The sequence below is a fragment of the Gossypium hirsutum genome, chromosome D06 (genome assembly GCF_007990345.1).
Source record: "Gossypium hirsutum isolate 1008001.06 chromosome D06, Gossypium_hirsutum_v2.1, whole genome shotgun sequence".
NCBI lineage: Eukaryota > Viridiplantae > Streptophyta > Magnoliopsida > Malvales > Malvaceae > Gossypium > Gossypium hirsutum.
The window spans coordinates 7065478-7083880 of NC_053442.1; the positions used below are offsets into that span (position 1 = coordinate 7065478).

The 18403-nt window shown below is 32.1% G+C and overlaps 3 protein-coding genes across 14 annotated transcripts; 1 reads left to right on the forward strand and 2 right to left on the reverse strand.

Moving 5' to 3' along the window:
• Positions 1-775: 775 nt before the first annotated feature.
• LOC107901382 (pentatricopeptide repeat-containing protein At1g09900) lies at positions 776-4776 on the reverse strand. Of its 6 annotated transcripts, XM_016827373.2 has the most exons (5): positions 4574-4775; positions 4328-4483; positions 2237-4226; positions 2011-2093; positions 776-1223 (listed from the first exon to the last, which is right to left on the reverse strand). In XM_016827373.2, exons 2-3 carry the CDS (start codon positions 4379-4381, stop codon positions 2340-2342), a joined length of 1941 nt encoding a protein of 646 aa, XP_016682862.1. In that variant the 5' UTR covers positions 4382-4483; positions 4574-4775; the 3' UTR covers positions 776-1223; positions 2011-2093; positions 2237-2339. The 6 variants fall into 6 exon arrangements, with proteins under 6 accessions (XP_016682862.1, XP_016682861.1, XP_040951119.1 ...); XM_016827372.2 differs by having other exon boundaries at positions 2237-4483; XM_041095185.1 differs by having other exon boundaries at positions 2016-2093; positions 4328-4775.
• A 1135-nt stretch (positions 4777-5911) lies between these two features.
• Positions 5912-8803, reverse strand: LOC107901381 (polyadenylate-binding protein-interacting protein 5). 4 transcript variants are annotated; one of them, XM_016827369.2, is made up of 4 exons: positions 8520-8727; positions 7266-7697; positions 7071-7157; positions 6218-6333 (listed from the first exon to the last, which is right to left on the reverse strand). In XM_016827369.2, exons 2-3 carry the CDS (start codon positions 7692-7694, stop codon positions 7086-7088), a joined length of 501 nt encoding a protein of 166 aa, XP_016682858.1. In that variant the 5' UTR covers positions 7695-7697; positions 8520-8727; the 3' UTR covers positions 6218-6333; positions 7071-7085. The 4 variants fall into 4 exon arrangements, with proteins under 4 accessions (XP_016682856.1, XP_016682855.1, XP_016682858.1 ...); XM_016827368.2 differs by having other exon boundaries at positions 7266-7715; XM_016827367.2 differs by lacking the exon at positions 7071-7157 and having other exon boundaries at positions 5912-6333; positions 8520-8803.
• A 4720-nt stretch (positions 8804-13523) lies between these two features.
• On the forward strand, positions 13524-18235 carry LOC121203170 (psbP domain-containing protein 5, chloroplastic). 4 transcript variants are annotated; one of them, XM_041095189.1, is made up of 12 exons: positions 13559-13666; positions 13754-13763; positions 13847-13944; positions 14641-14749; positions 15150-15199; positions 15367-15434; positions 15524-15622; positions 16460-16519; positions 16645-16704; positions 16798-16852; positions 17514-17563; positions 17834-18235. In XM_041095189.1, exons 2-12 carry the CDS (start codon positions 13756-13758, stop codon positions 17930-17932), a joined length of 756 nt encoding a protein of 251 aa, XP_040951123.1. In that variant the 5' UTR covers positions 13559-13666; positions 13754-13755; the 3' UTR covers positions 17933-18235. The 4 variants fall into 4 exon arrangements, with proteins under 4 accessions (XP_040951121.1, XP_040951122.1, XP_040951124.1 ...); XM_041095187.1 differs by having other exon boundaries at positions 13524-13666; positions 13754-13944; XM_041095188.1 differs by lacking the exon at positions 13754-13763 and having other exon boundaries at positions 13535-13666.
• The last annotated feature ends 168 nt before the right edge of the window (positions 18236-18403 follow it).

Below are 18403 nucleotides of genomic sequence, written 5' to 3' on the forward strand. Positions count from 1 at the left end.
CTCACACAGGACTCCATCGGGACATTCTGTTCATCTCTTCCTTTCGTCATCTCAATCGACGCCTTCGAACATTGACTTTGATACCAATTGTCATGGGCTAGATCTTTAGTCTAGCAAACCGCACGACCTTAGGTGATTTTTTGGGTTCAAATCTTGCCTAAGTCAACCTACTCTCGAAAAATTAGAATTCTTGTAGAATTTCTCTGAGACACTAAAGCAAAGTGGAAGCAAACTTGAAAGACAAAAGAAACTATGAAAGAACAAAAAACCACAGAAAAATAACACACACCAAGTGTTTGATTAAATGCTCTCAATAGTATTCGATTACTATGAAGGATTACAACTTAGTGAATACAAATGAGGGAGAAAACCTCTATTTATAATTAAACTCCTCCAAATTCAATGATACATGTTGAATTACTTAGAGAATCGAGATTAAAGCCTATCTACAATTAAAAGTAGTCTTATTCCTTTAGAATTTACACTATTTATCCTAGTAACTCTAGTTTTACTAGAGTGTTTCAGGAGGCTATTAAAGCTTTAAGTAAATAGACTTCTCCATGAGTTCTACGAATCGGGTCAAACAAGTCTCATTTCATAAGTTGACCTCTATGGGATGTTGTGCGCAATGATTACGGGCTTTAAACTGCGACCCATGACACAAGTATATTCATAAACTGTATATGGAAATTTTATATATTAAAATTAAAATTATACTTATGAATAATAATGTGCATTTTTACAATGTCAAAATGATAGTACATGGAACTGTAACTGAAACAGTAATTGGTATTAAATAGCACATTACTTATAAAAACAATATATGCAGTATGTATGATATATTCATGGACATTCAAGAAATGCTAATCAGATAGTTATTCTGAATTTTCATATAAAGAGATGGTACAATCAATGATAAAGCAAATCATTAGCATTAACCCTAACCCACATGCCGTCTCTTCAGATTAAGAAATGAAAGAAGCTCTGTGGGAAATCAATAGATGGGTAAAATGGGAGAAGGAAAAGAGTTGCCATGGTTAACTAGCTGACAGAGCAAAGGTGATTCTGACTTCTAAACCATGGTAGTCAGCTCCCTACCAGTAACCGCTGTACCAACCAGTATGTACTGTTTTGACCATAAGCTAGTCCAATCCAATCCCAGATCAGACCCCTGATTTGAGTTGGTAATTCAGCTTCTGCGGTTTTATGCCCTGGTCTGATTCCTGTTCATCATCATAACCATGTTCAAAATCGAAATCATATTCTAGTAAGATAGGATACTATAAAGTAGAATCAGTTCTCATAGCTAAAATCCTACTAGAACAAGAAAGATACTAAAAGAAGTGATGAAGTTTTCTACAAAACAGAACATGTTATAAAGTTGTCAATTCTTTCCATTTCAAGCCAGCCATCTGACATCTACCGTCTTTGAAGCATATTATTTGAAATGCAGAATACTAAGGCTACTGTTTTGTTAAGGCGAAAGCACCTGTCAAGCCCCCTATTATAAAGACCAATTCAAATAAGTTCTACTATTAAATAGATCAATTCAATCCTCGTACTAGTAAAAAAAAAAATCAAATAAGAATAAATTTAACAGACTAACATTTATTGCTTAGAAAATAACATAATTTTTTTTTTCATTTGCAATTCAGTTCCAAACAGAAGATTTTATTTACAGAACCATAAAAGCTTTAAAATTATTAACTCTGTTAAAATTTGCCCTTATTTTTTTTTATTAGTATAGGGACTTAGTTGATTCATTTAATAGTATAAGAACTAATTTGAATCAGTCTCTATATGGAGGGATTTGATAGGTATAGTTAACATTTACCAATAAGAATAAGGGTTAAATCCTAAGCAACTCCATTCTCACCGTAATTTTTAAAAAAAATGATAGTATAGAGAGTAATAACATGAGAGTTAAGAGATCCTTGGGTAAATATTACATTAAGGGGTGTGGCCAAAGGGAATGAATTAGAGAGAGAGGAATACACACACATCACCTACCCTACATTTAAGATGTTTGGCATGAGATGCTCTAGATGGAAAAAAATTCGATGCTCCTGAAAGCAAGGACTTTCCCCCTTCCACTGCACATGAGAAGAAGAGAAAACATGTGAGGTTGATTCTCAATATTAATGATTTACGTGTCTTTTCTCTGGTGAAAAAACATCAACACATAGATTCAATAAGAAGTATCTTCTTTTGGCCATTGATTAAGAACTTTTCATACCTGATTCAGGCTTGAATCTTCATAAATGTTCTTAGAAAAGACCAAGCGAGCCATAATTCGCTTCAAGCAATCATATGAAAAGAAACTTCAAAAACTAAATAAATCAGCCAGCTATTGTCTTTTGATCTGTTTCTTTCTGAAAGTCATTACTTATCACCCAATCTAGAACTTTAGCGACTTGAGGAAATCTCTTCATCGAACCATTTGAAACTGCTTGGCTAAGGATCCCTAGAGTTACCTCATCAGGTTGAAAGCCCTGTACTACCATGGTTTTAAGTAACAAGAGGATGTCCCAAAACTTGCCTCTCTGAAATATTGCATGTAATAGGGTATTAAAAATTACAACACTAGGAATAAGGCCCCTCTCTAGCATTTGATTCCACAGTTGGAGAGCAGCTGATATCTTCCCTTCTTTACACAGTCCACTAATTAATGAACCATAGGTAAAAACATCCAGTTTCAGTCCCTGTCTCTTCATTTCCCCTAACAGTTGACCAACCAGAAGGTGATTGTGCTCTCTTATAGAAGCATGGATGAGAATGTTGTATGAAGTCACATCAGGAAGGCACTTGGTGTTTCTTAAATTCTGGAAAATCCGGTATGCAGTTCCAAGTAACCGGTTCTTGCAAAGGTTATGAAGCAGCATATTTAAGGTGACTACAGTTGGAATAGGACTATTATACATCATGGACTCCACTAACTTCAAACACTCTGAAAATTTTCCACTACTGCAGAAATATCGAACCAAACAAGTCAAACTGAAAATATTAAGCTTCATGTCTTCATCCCTCATATGATACAAGATCCTTTGGATTATTGCAGAGTTTCCTAGCCTGCATGCAGTAGACAAAATTGCATTGAAAGTGACCGCATCGGGCCCATTCACATCCCACTCAAAATGGTACAAAAGCTCCATGGCCTCATTAATATTTTTTTCTTTACAAAAACCACTCAAGATAGTATTATACGACACATTGTTTGGCTTAAAGCCAACTTTCATCATGCGCTTCAACTTAGACAGTGCTTCTCTTGATTTATTCTCTTGACATAAACATCGGAAGTAAATATTATAGACAGCAACATCCGCAGTTCCATTGGAAAATATATCACGCAATAGTTCACATGCATCCCCTACTTTTCCTATTTTGAGCAGGCCTCCACACAAAGCAGCATATGAATATGAATCTGGAGAAAGACCTTTTTGATCCATCACCTGAATTAACTCAGAAATGTCATCTAGTCTATCTCTATGGCAAAGCTCACGAAGAATGACATTATAAGTAAGCAGATCAGGGTTACAACCTTCCCTTTCCATCTTACTGATGAAGTCCATAGCCTCCTCAAACTTCCCATTATCAAAAAGAAACTTAACAATTATCGTGTATGTAATCACATTAGGCTTACAACCATTACTTTGCAGGAAATCCAGCCATTGAAAAACATTATCTTGCAGGCCTTCTCTACAGAACCCATAAATCAAAGCAGTATAGGAACACACATTTTGAACAAACCCTTTCTTCTTCATCAAATAAAACAATTGCAAAGCAGTATAACTTCGACCAGTCTTGCATAAAGCCCATAGAATAGGATTGTAACAATATACACTATAAACATAACTCTTTCTCAAAAGAACAGAGAACACAAAACAAGCATCAGAAACCATCCCAGCTTCACAAAGCATTAAAATAAATTTATTCAAAGTTGGTTCTGTTGGGTGATAATCATACCTCAACATGAGCTCAAAAACAACAAGACCATCAAGTAAATTCCCTACTTTGACAGCCATTTTCAACGTTTTTGATAAAGAAGTGAAGGATGGCACAAAATGATTTCTATACATCTCTTCAACAATAAAAATTGCATGTTTCAGATCACCAAGAAGTAACATTCCATTAAGAAGGGTATTAAAAGTGGATGCAACTGGTGGAGGACCAAATCTCTTCATCCCGGTATACATTTCAACCAACTCTTGCCAACACGCGTTCTTAGACTTCAAGTAAAAGAACATAAAAGCATTACAATCATACACGGTTGGTTTCCCATCAATGTTTTTCATCAAATCTAGAGTAGAGAAAGCATTGCTAAAGTCACCTGAGATAGCATAACTCTGCATCCTCCGTTGTAATTCAGGATAGTCGGAAACATGGGTATCGATTTCTTTGAAGTAATCTACTGTATTTAGAGCACATGAAGTAGAAAAACGAGCTAGAACACGAAAATTTCTGCAAACTCTACATGAATAAGTAACTGCAGAAGATAAACAAAAAGCCATGAAAGTTTGAATAAAAAATTTGAACTTGGGAGATACAATTGCATTTAATAAATATTTGTAGGTACCCTTTCGCAGCGGAAACAAAGAAGAAAGAAGAAAGGGAAATAGAAGAGAAGAGAAGAAATGGTCATTTTTAATGGTGGAACTGAAACAGAAGACAAGGGTTATGTATTAAAAGGAAAAGGAACACGAAAAGAGGGTTTAGTGGCTGAATTTAGACTCAGAAGAGCAAATGGGTGTCAGGCCTTCCATTACATGGGTCTGGGCTTCTTTTCTTTTAGGGATAAAATTTCATAGAGAACTTGTACTAATAGTTAGATCTATTTTTTTTTTGTTAGAAATTGGGTAAGTTTGTCTTATTATATTAAATTAAACAACAAATCGGTCCTTTATTAAATTATTTTTATTGTTAAAAATTAATGTGATTGATGAAATAACCAGATAATTACATGTATCATCCAGACGTATAAAATCTAATTTTTAACAATAAGAAGAGATAATTTTTTTAACATAAAGACCAATTTTTTTATTTAACCAATTTTTTATCTAACATGTAAATATTAATTTACCCATTTTTTAATAAAAAAAGTACACTTTAACTTCCTGGACTTCCACAATATTTTTACCTTCTAAAATTTCTCTCACACTTTCTTTTTATTGATTCCCAATTTCCCGTCGTTTCTATGGTTTAAACAGGAAAATAAATAATTATAACTGTATTTGAAACTAGTAAGAAGCGGATTGAGTATTGATTTAGTTGATGCAGTAATTTCAGCCTTAAAATGCTTAATATATTTTATTTTTTTAAGGGTTAAAGTTTTTCAAAAGTCACTACACTAATATGTAAAGTTTATTTTAATCTTTTTTATTAAAAATTGCTTTAATTTAATTTTTATACACTACAAATATAATTTATCCTGATGTAAAGTTTATTTTAATCTTTTTTATTAAAAATTGCTTTAAATTAATTTTTATACACTAAAAATATAATTTATCCTGACTTGACTCGTAAAAAACCATTCATGTATTTTAAATTATCATGCCATAGATAAATCAATTGGACATGATATATTTTATCCAAATTACCAACAACTTAACAGAAAATTTTAACAATATCATTATTTAAATAAGAAATTAAGGTAACAGTACTAATCTGAGGCAATTTTTAGTACAGGGACTAAAATGAATTTACATAATAGTATAGGGATTTCTAGTAGACTTTAACCTTTTTCAAGAGTTTACAAATACAAATATAAGTTGGAGGAACTAGAATTAAACCCATACAAAAAGACCTAAGAATTGAAATATAACCAAACAAAACACACACATGACAATTGGCAGATTTTATACAAATTTATAACACCATGAACGCAATGCATGTAAAACCAAAACAACAATAAAGAAACAGGGAAGAATCATTTTCATTCTTAAAAACTATGTTTTGCATGTTAACTGCAAAAAGGAGCTTTTCCATCAATCAAATTAAAGCTCACAACTGCAGTATCAGTTTAGGCAAGACAAGCAACATACAACTATACAACATAAACAATCTTTCAAATGTTATAGCATTTACCATATTTCTCAGATTTTAAGAAAGCCCCTACTTGTTGTGTATACATCTATACCACAAACACTGAAATATATCCTTTCAGGAAGTCGATCATGAGGCAACAGCAGATTCTGCACCGCCTGATGAAGAAGCACTGGTTTCACCCGCCATGTTCTTCAGTTTAAGACCAACACAGGTTGCTGAAGACCCGGATTCTGAGACATCACCGATATCCAAAGTGTCGGGAAGAGTTTCAGATGACTCAACAGTGTGCATCTGAACAAGACAACAATCCCATGAATACCAAGAGAAATTTTAAGTACACATTTTCAAAATTATCAACTAATTAAAAAATCAACATGACATATACTCCAGAAATTATTTCCAACAAAGTATACCACTATCAGAAACAAAAACTTCTTTTTTACATCTTTCAGTGAAAGTCATATACAAATTAAACATTTAGCTCAGTGTAAAACCTACGTGAAATACTGATAAGCTGAAGCAAACTGCATAAAGAATTTGTCATACAACCATCAAAAACCAAGTTTGCTGCATGAGGGAAAAGCCCAGACCAGCATCCTTAATCTACCCAATTAGCAGAAATTATTAACAGACTAACCTAACATAGAATCCTCACTTTGGACATATTGAACTAACAGTTACGTGATTGTGAATAAAAACAAGTACACAATGACATACTACTTATGGTAAGAACCAAAAATCCATATGAAAAATCAATCACATGAATGAATGTACGAGATCAGATGAAAACATGAAAAGGGGGGGAACCAAAAGATCTTTCACTTCAGTCACCAAACATGATGATGAGATCAGAAGTTGCACAAAAGAAATGAAGAAGAAAACCGTGGCTACACCACAATGGGCCAAAAATGGAGTAAGATCCCGAACTCTTTGATCAGACAATTATTAGTCGAAGCCAAAAATATAAAATCAGGTTAAATATGTAATTAGACAATAAAAATCAGAAAATTATGCTGGAATTCAATTACTTCACTATTAGCAGTTCATAGCGGGACACTTGGAGATGTGCATGATAGAACAGCAGGAGGGGAGCTCAAACATTCATCCTCCCAAGGCTTAAGAAAAGAAAAACTCACAATGAGAAGGAATGAAGGAAAGCAATCCACCAATATCACGCTCACCATGATATTCGTAATTATAAAATAAACAAAGGTCAAATTTACCTCAAGTTGGTTCAGCATATCAACAGTGGCTTCAAAGTCTCCATCATTCGCCAAGTAGACATCCAAAAGAGACTCATTGGACAAACCAGGAAATGTCATGCGAAGATACTCCAAATCCATGTCAAATTCTTCATCCACAATCTGCTTGTCAGTCATTTCACCAGGATTTTGCATCAAAGAACCATGAGCAGGATGGCTTTTCACTGCAGAACCTTCTGCAACCTGGTGCTTTTCAGTACCATAGGCTGAAGAGCCAAGAAAAGCATTGCTACTGTGCGGGTTATATGCAAAGTGTGAGGAAGGTTTGAACCAAGCATTCTCATTGCCGTGTTTAATATCTTTGGCTGTCACATTATCACTGGCCTCCCTTTTGGCAAGAGGTATGTATGATGCTGCATATGGGTTCAATGAAGAAACTCCGGGCTTCATTGCCTTCATGGACAAATAACACTATTCATTTAGACAACCATTATTAGAATGAGGCAAATCATTAATTTTCCCAAAGAGGAAATTTAATAAGAGTTCAACCTATAAGCAAAGTAGTAAAATGAAAGGAAACAACCATCGAAAGCACCAAAGAATTAAAAACCAAAAGAGTAGATTGTTTGTAAATTGTAATAAACACTGAATTTGGGTATGATTTATTATAAGACATGGATACCAAGTCGACCATTTTATAGATTGAAAACAAGCAACACCTAAAATCCATCAAACAACTAAAAAGAACTCTACTTACAAGATGCTGAGTTATGACTGTTTCTCATCAAATAACAAAATTACTTTAACCATAACAATAATCAGATTTATTGAAAATAAACATTTACAATGAATAAGCCTCTTCTTAATACAAATACACACGTTCAATCAGCTCGATCATATGAATTTTTCTATCAAAGCTTTTCTGTAAAGCAAAATCCAACAAAAATATTTTGGTCAAACTCTTAGGACTAAACGATATATAATCACCAGATAAAATGGGAAAAAAGCATAATTCCTTAAAATTTTAAATATATATCAAGAGAGCAACTAGTAACGAAAATTCGGGTAAGCTTTTAGTTCTTCGATTATGTTTTCCAATTTAAATCTCGAGAAGATCAACCAATAAGAAGGGATAAAACATCAAAAATCAAAGATTAGGCAGAAAATTTGAACGAGAAATAAAGCAAAAAATCGATAAAAATACTGCAAAAGGGGAAAAAAGATTCCGTAATGATATGATAAGAAAAGGAGAAGGGAAACCGAAAGATAAATTACCTAAAATGTTTGAAGAGATTGAAGATCGTCTGAAGAAAGAAACAGAGAAAAGGGCAAGAAGAAAAAAAGATTGAAGAGATCGGCGACTAGAATGGAAAGCAATAATGAAATGCTTTTTAGCGAGGAGGGGAGAGGAGACTACTTGACAAGCAGTGACGTCCGCGTCCTGTTTGGAAACAGACCTAACTTCAATCTCAGATCGGTTTACAAATTCATCTGTTGGAATATGCTTGAAACGGGAAATCCTTATCCACCAACTTTTAAATTTTATCCTCTACGGAATTGTTATATTTTACTGGTGTAAATAATACCCCTTTTTTATAATTTAAATAATACCCTTTAAACTTATATCAATTTCAAAAATCGAAAAAAAGTCACTATTTTCAAAATTGGATAAGATCATGTTAGATCAATTGAATCAGGAGTTAAATGAAATATCGATTCGAAATAAAATAATTAGACCAATCGATCCACTAACCGACACAGATCGATTAGACTGAACTAAAAAAATTAAATTAATTAAATTTAAAATTATTTTTATTTTTATTTTTAATTTATAATATTTAATAATTTATACAATTAATCGAACAAACCAATCCAATTAAGAATAAATGATTTGATCGATTCAATAACTAATCTAATTTTAAAAACTTTAAGAAAAACTCGTGTTTTTCTAAAATCACCACCACTATGAATTATATTAAAAGTTTAAAAATCGTACCATGTTATTTATGAAAACATTGTCAAAAAGAAATTTTTTTCTATCCCCACTTCACTTTGGGTAAATTAACTTATATTAATTTAATTAAATACAAGTTAAAACATTTTTTTTAAATATTAATTCTTTTTATTAAACCAAATGGCAAATGATTGTGTTAGGTATAGATTATTTTAGGCCAATTTATGGTTACAGTCTTTCTACTATATTTAAATTTAAGATTTAGTGTCTATATTTTAATTTGACATAATTTGGTTTTGCTATGTAATATAATAAATTATTCAAATATTTAACACCTTTAATTTTTTCGGTTAAAATGTTGAAGTCAATATTTTTTTTTAAAAAACACTCATTCAAACTTATCATACTAAAATAGATTTTATTTTTATGTTAGAAATATGTTTTTAATCATCATTTTAATTGGAATAGTACCAAATGTGAGTATAATAGAGACATTAAAATTGAAAATTTACCATTGTCTTACAATGATTTTAATAATTGACATAGATTTAAAAAAACATTTATTACAATTTATGGTGCCAAAATAATTTTTTATTAAAATAATATTTCTTAAAAAAATTATATCAACAATTTAACTTAAATATTAACTCTATGAACAATATTATAAAAATATAAAAATTATATTATATTAGAAATTAAAGTATAAAAAATAAATATAAATTTTTACATAATAAATAAAATTATATAAAAATGAGAGTCATGGGAAGCACATTCTAACTTTACTTGAAAGGAATGCCCCAAGGGCTTTTCTCCATGGGAATTGTCTAGTTCCTTTATTTTATTCTTTTAATCATCGTAATATATTAAATTTTAATTTTGGTCTTTCTATTATGCTCACATTTAGTAATTTAGTCGGTAGAGTTTATTTGATATAAATTCATTACCTATTTTACAATTACATTAATTAACCAAAATAGTTAACATTCTTTAATTACTACTACTAAAAACATTTTTCTAACACAAGTATAATGGATATTTAAAAAAAAAATTGATATTAGCATTTTAGTAAAAAATAATTAAGAGTGTAAATTATTTTGACTAATTAATGATATTATAAAAATAATGAAACCAAATCATGTCAAATTGAAGTATAGATATCAAACCTTCAATTTAAACATAATAGAAGGATTGTAACCATAATTTAACCTAAAATAATTTATGCGATGATTTATCATTTGATTTAATAAAAAAATTGACTTTTATTTAAAATATTGTTTTTAATTAAATTTAAACATAGTAGAACTGAGATTCTACAACCATAAATTTGCAACCATGATTCTGCTGATTTTACAGTCTCGGTTTTTCAACCTTGATTCTACAATCTTGATTTTGTAGCCATGGTTCCATAGTGGTGATTCTGCAGCCCAAATTCTGTAAGCCTAGTTATGTAGTCCTCATTCAAGTTCAAGTTTAAACCCCCACTCTTGTCTTTTCAGTTACATATCTGCCATTTTTGTTTTTGAGTTTTACTTATCAAATGTTATTTTAGGGTTTTACTTCTCTTATGTTGTTTGCGGTTTCATTTTTGTTCTTTGGTGCAACTCCCATGTTGTTTACGAGTTTCATTTCTATGGAGTTTCGGCTCTCTTTCATGTTGTTTTTTAATACAACTCCTATATTATTGTGGGTTTCATTTATTTAGAGCTCCAATTCTCTTTTTTGTTGTTTCTGGATGCAACTCAGCGACCTATGTAGCTCTACTCTATAATTCTCACATTGTAGCCTTTGTGGCTTCCTGTAGATGCATTATGTAGCTTCTTATAGCTTCTTGCGGCTATGGTTTTAATTTGCCATGATTATTTTTGGGTGTGCATATGGTATGTTAGTTTTTTGTTTTTTTGTTTTTTTTTTCAAATCTCACCCTGTAACCTATGCTTCTTACAGCTTGTTGCAGCTTCGTCGACTGAACTGTGGCTTTTCACCATTTCATTTTTAGGTGCATATATGTTAGTTGTTTTCAGCTTCCTGCGGCCTAAGCTTCTTGTCCTTTCAACTTCTTGTAAGCTCCTTTCAACTCCGGTTCAACCTTTGCTTTTCTTTCTTTTTGGCTCCACATATGTTATGAAGGTTTTTTAGCAACCTCTTTAATGCACTCACAAAGGTCTTACCAAAGTCAAGATAAACTTTCTTTTTTAAGAAGATCGGTTACAAAGACAAGGTCCAAGCAAATTCAAGCCAAGTAAATTTATATATGTAGTATCATGTGTCCATGGGTTTACAAAGCTGCCAAGAAGAATTGAAGCTTGCTTGGAGGACTTCACTACTAGTGGAAGACCCAAAATCTTGAAGAATGTCGTTTTAGGAGTTTATAAAAGGAATCCCTACCTTAGAATTTTTGGCCAGTTTAGGTCAATTATTTAAGAAAAATTAGCAACAACTTATCTTGAAAGACATCTTTTGTACAATTCGACTAGCCACAACTAGTAAAAGGCATAGCACAAGTCAAATTCTTCCTCTCCAAGTAAGTTTTTGACTTGGCCAGGCCTTTGTGCATGCATCACTCGTATAGCTTTGCCTTTATTATCTCACAATCTTGTTCTACCGAGCAGTTTAAACTTTTGCTCCTAAGCGCTCCAAAACACACACGTAACTGTAGAGTTTGGTAAAGCAGAACTCTCGCAGGGGTTACTATTACACCCAACAAAGTTTGGTTGAGCAAAAAATCCTCTAGAGAATACAATATTGTCAAACAAATTGGCTTCCACAAAAATACTCTTAGACATAGAGTTCAGTATAACAAAAGTCATTAATGGGATACGATAACACTAAACAATTTAGTTACCACAAATATTTCGATACGATTAATTAGTTGAGCACAAATCATTCACGAGATCCAACTACTTCTCTATCGCTTTTCTTATCATCAATCCTCTTATTTAGTGATATATTTTTTTTCATCTTAAACTTCCATATGTCATTTTATAACCCGTCTTAGACTAAAATGGGGACTATTTGCTAAATCAATGAGGCCACATGAAACAAGTTGGATTCATCTCTTTACATTTTGCACAACCATTAATAAAGTGTGAGCTATTAACATCTTTAACAAATATGAGACATCATATCAACCAATCATTAATTGGTTAATAAAGTTGGTCAGCACACAAAAAAAACGAAAATCATTTATAAACACCGAGTTTTATTCTCACTATAAGTATGACCTCTCATTTTTCCTTTCTTATTATATTCAATCTTACTTCACTTTACTAAAATACATACTTAAATATCGTAAAGTGTTTCAGAATACAAGTTCTGACACTTCTTAGTTTATTTTTGTCTTGTAAGTTTTCTATTTACGTTTCTTCTTCTTCCTCCTCCTCCTCCTCCTACTAATATATAGATTAGCCCTTGAACATGGTAACATTTCTCAAATTAGCTCCTAGACATTTTTTTAGGATCAAATTGGTCTTTGAGATTAGCATTACTTACACAAATTGGTCCCTACCATTAACAATGTGGTAATGTGGCTAAACATGGACATGACATGTGGGCAAACAAGGGAATGACATGTATCCTAGCTTCAATTATTCTAAAAAAATTTTACCGGCTAAACATGGACATGACACGTGGGCAAACAAAGGAATGAAATGTATCTTAACTTCAATTATTCTAAAAAATTTTAAAAAGTTGAAAAATTCAAAACATTTATATAAATTTAAAAAAATAATTTTTTAAAAAATCTATAAAAAAATTTAAAAATAAGAAACTTTTAAAAATTGAAAAATATAGACAATTCAAAAAATAAAAAATTTATAATTAAAATTTTAGAAAATTACAAAAGACTCAACAAAATTTAAAAGTAGTTTAAATTTAGAAAAATATAAAATTCAAAAAATTGATCAATCTTGATTGGGTATTGATCGCGGTGACCGGTTGTTGATCCATTATTATTTATTTTTGAATTTCTAAATATTTTTTGATTTTTTATATTTTGTAATTTTCTAAATTTTAATTATATTTTTTTAATTTTTTTTAAATAATTAAAGAAGAAAACACATGCGTTCCCTTTTGTTCGCGTGTCATGTTTATGTTTGGGAACGTCACCCCATTGTTAAAAAACAAAGATAAGGACGAATTTGTGTAATGGATACCAATCTCGGAGATCTATTTGATAAAAAAAAAGAGTCAATGGGCCAACTTGATAAAAGTTATTAAGTTCAGGACTAATAATGATAATAACTGTTTTACGTGGCAACATACTATTGGTGTCTTGGATTTAGCCGATTTGGTGATGAGTTGTAGAAGAACATTACCCATTTAAAAGTGAAGAAAATCTGAAAAATGAAATCCAAGCGGATGAGTTTAGCTAAGTATAATAAGCTAAGAAAGAAAGTAGCAGAGTAGAGAGAGTAAAAATGGTGGTTCTCTCTCCCTCTCTTCTTTCGCTCCCAACCCTCCCTTTCTTCAGGTTTTCTCTTTTTCTTTCTATCTCTACTTTTTCTTTTTGGCTTTGTTTCTTCTCAACTTGTTTTTTTTTTCTGGGCTTTTCTCTCAGGCATGAACCGGTTAGTAATGGCAGTGGAATGCTAAGTCATAATTATAGTAATTACAGTACAAAATTTCATCAGAAAACTACACTATGTTGCAGTGTTGCTTCAAAACCCACTTCCCCAAACGTGTTATGGAGAAGGGATTTGCTGCTCTTGGCTCTTTCTTCTTCGCTCTCCACACATTTTCCATCTTCAGGTACATGTTTATACCTTCGTTGCCTCTTTCACTAGTTCACCTTGTTCATGATGAAATGACGGTATGAAGAACGAATGGCTTAGCTTAGTTGGTTTTTAGTGAAGAAAAGGAACCAGTTATTTAAAAGCTATTAGGCTGTCTTATATGCCCATCTATCATCAGTGATGGAAAATTTACATGATGTGCTATACTTATTTTATTTTGCTTTCGTTTTGATTTTGTTAACCATGAAGACTATTATATATCCCAAAAGAATCATTATAGTGCTGAATTCACAAAATATTAGGTGTGGCATCCCTGTTATGGCTTGAGCTTGTGTAAAGAATTGTGATATTTAAACTTACCCATGGTTGAGTGTAAGCAGTTTCTAGTTGCACCAAAATCAAATTGTATGTTTTAGATTTTTGGTAGAGCCTTCTTCTCTGACCGAAGAAAGAACCCTTTATTTCTAGAAATTTAAGTGGATCCTTCTATGTAATGTTTATCTAGAGGATCATAAAGGGATCTTATTTTTCTTTTGTTATTGCTCCTACTATTAGGCTTCAACAATCTCCCACTGAATCTTCACCTTCTTCTGATTTTGTAACACTTCTGTTGGAAGGAAACATTTGAATGCATGCTATCTAGTTTTTCAATAATTTCTATATCCATACTCTCTTCCTTTTTCTTCCAAGTATTATGTTAAGCTTATTGCAGGATGTCTTGCTGCGGAAGATGTAAGAATGACTTCATTAGTTGATGAAATAAATGCTTATACCTATTCATACCCAGTGGAATTGCCATCCAAGAAGTTCCTTTTTAAATGGTAGGTTTTCAGCATCAAAATTATACGTGACATGACCTGCTGCCTTTTTTCATTATTATCATATATAAATTTAGAAATCTGTAAAGAAAACATGTTGTTCACTCTGTCTCATCGTTCTCAGTCCTATTGAAAAATTACCTCGTTTACTTCTATGGAGCAATTGACCCTAATATATGCGGAGAATTGACTCTTGTTACAGTTTATGCAGTATGATTGGCACACACAGTAACACATATCTTTGGAGGATTCAAATTACGTATTTTGTTTAAAGGCATCTTATAGTTCTTTCGCTATGAGATTCTGATACACCTGTAATATCACTTTCAATTTCACTCAAGGAAGAGTAAACCAATTCACCTCAAAGTGTAGGAACATGACTCTTTTTGCATTTTTTCTGAAGGGTGGAATCTAGAAAGCCAGAACGCTATTCATCTGCAGCACCATTGTCTCGTAAGTCTTACTCAATCTCACAACTCGGAAAAGAAAAGTTGTGTGTGCTATAGCATTTTAATCAGTACTACTCAGAATTCCAAGTTTTGTTGCAATATTTCTAAAACACAATTAGATATTGGACACAAAATATATGATATACTAACAAGATTTTACATATAATGCAGCTGATGCACGCCTACGCATTGTGTCTGAACGTGTGGACATTGTTGATAATCTCATCATTTCTGTTTCGGTAATTTTATAGAATTGCATCTTTCTGAATGTATTCCTATTTGTTAACTGTCCAATGTTTTATGAATTTTATTTCATCCTTTGATTCAGATAGGTCCACCGAATGTTCAGTTTTTGAAGTCAAAGGATAAGAAGACATGGGCAGCAAAAGATGTTGCTGATTCTGTATTGTCTGACAAGTCTGCACTGGTAATACACGACTTCTTTTTGTTCATGTGTATGATAGATAACTTACATTTCTAACTTTGGTTCATCTGAAAATTTGTCCCAAATGCTCAATTAAGACTGAAATCTTCCTGAAACTGAAAATTGCAGTAGAAACTATAAGCCACCTAAAAAGTTGTGTAGATGTTAATAAAATGTTAAAATATACTCCAAGTCTCTGTACGCTTCACACATTTGGAATTTAATCCCTCTACTTTTATTTTCAAGAATTTAGGCCCTCTACTTTTCATACTTCATAGTTCAGGTCCAATCGTCCACTCCAGCTGAAATTTTCTGTTACATTTGCTGGTGTGAGATTTTGAAATAATAATAATAATAATAATAATAATAATAATAATAATAAATTCACTAGGTATCCATGTAACAGAAAAAATGAAGTTGTAATATATCAGAATTTAACAAAAAATTTAATGGCATTAACAATTGAACTTGCACTTTTAAATTCAGAAAGTAGAGGGGCTAAATTCCTAGAAATAAAATTAGGGGGACTAAATTCTAAATGTATGAAAGGTGCAGGGATTTTGAGCATATTTTAACCTAAATAAAATGCTTGTCTTTGAACATTTTTTGACGTTAAACTACAGTTTAAATTGTGTTGCTCTCATGGAGTCTGAACCATGTAAATTAGTTTTCTACTTTTCTTCTCATATATTTTTTTAATTTATAAAATATCTCTACTGTTTGACCATTTAAATGAATGAACAAATAAATAAATACTGCTCCCTAGAAAGGATATTGGATTTAATTGCCAAAAACTTACATCAAGTTGTTTATCATTTGACATTCTACATCTTTTGGTAGCGTGTCACCTCGAGTCAGCGGATGAGTGAGAGTTCAGTTCTTGATGCGCATGCTAGTGAAGTAAGCTTTAAAGACCTTGCTTTAATTTGTATTACCATTTCTCTCGGTTATTTTAATATAATTGATATACATCTAAAAGCTTTGGAGTCAAAGTGGCTTGTATAATTCTTTTTCCTCTTTCCCAGATTGATGGCGAGCTATATTGGTACTATGAGTACCTTGTTCGCAAATCACCAACAAAATCAGTAAGTGTTCCCTTTTTGACAGTTATCATCAGTGCAAAGATCTGTCAACCTTCCATTTTGTGGAGTGTTGATGCATTTAATGGATATTTGCAGGCTCAAGAAGCAAACCTGTACCGACATTATGTTGCTTCAACAGCTGAACGAGAAGGTAGGATCATAAAATTTCTACCTTTGTTCCTCATTTCCCAAAGGTGTAGTTGTATTATGAAGCTATTAAAATCTTTGCAACCCAGTTTGTCATCTAATTTCTCGCCAAGTACCGAAAACAAATTTGAAACTTCCTTGGTAGAGTCCTGAAGATCTAAGATTTTAGGAACCAGTTAACAAAATATTTTATGCGCATGACTTATCTGCTTTTAGGAACCAGTTAACAAAATATTTTATGCGCATAACTTATCTGCCAATATTTCCAACATGGTAAAGAGGGGGCAAAAAAGGAAATCGCTTGCATGACAGCTTGGAACTCATCAAAATAGTTACTAACAATTTTACACAAGTTTTTAAAATTATAATTAAATAACTATTTTATCCTAATAAATAAGAATGTGTGGGAATGGTGATGTTTGTAATTTCAAAAGTGAATTACTGACAGTCATCTAAGTCAAATCTGGAAAAAATATATATAGAAAGATGCCTCATTCATTTAAGCACAGATATCCTTTGCTACTACAATTTTGTAGTTAATGCTTGAGACTTGACATAGTCTCTTCCGGATACTTTATGACATATTCGGCTTATGTTTCTGTTTGTGGGACTTCTGCATATCATCTTCTTCTGTTATCATTCAACCATGCAAATGTCTATTGCAGGCTATCTGTACTCTCTAAGTGCTTCAACTCTTAGCAAGGAGTGGACTAAGGTCTCTCTCTCTCTCTCTCTCTCTCTCTCACACACACACACACACACACACATGCAAAAATGAACATTAGTAGACTATTTCTAATAGGACAGAAGAATGGAAGAATAAAAGTATCAGATGGTCATTTTGTATGTAACTGTGGTCAAGGTAGTTTTTATCCAATTCAAGGAAAAGGGATGATTATATGTGTGTGTGTGTGTGTGTGTGTGTGTGTGTGTGTATTCAGAATAATGCGTGAATTACTTACTAAGTGAAACTTGCATAATACAGATGGGTCCCTTATTGGAACAGACTGTTGCATCCTTTCGCCTTCTCCCTCCCACAGATAATTACGTTCCTCCATACAAGGATCCATGGAGATTTTGGTGACAGCCTTCCTTTTCTTTTTCCTTTTGTTTCGATTGATTTTTTTTTTCTTGTCTTGGGTCCACGATGTTGATAACAAGTGTAAATTTTAAAGGGTTTCAACACTCTGTTATCATGACTTTTTTCCCCCTTACTGCCAACCACATTGAAAAATTGAATTGAATGAAGCAACGTTAATCAAGAATTTCGTATGTTTCCAATGTGGACTAGAAAAAGAAAAGTTAGGAAGCGAGTATATTTACATGTAGAATGTATTTTCTGTATAATTCTTTAGATTGCTTATATAATAGTAAAGAATTGCACTAATCTGCCTTCTCTTTTATACCCCCTTATTTACTCACTCTTTCATTTGGATTCTTTTGAATCAAATGGAAAACTTTAACAAGCTCAAATCTTTGCTTTATCCAAATGAGAATGGATGTTACAAACTTGCAAATTGGAAAGCCAAGAAATCTAATTTTATTAGTTCATGAA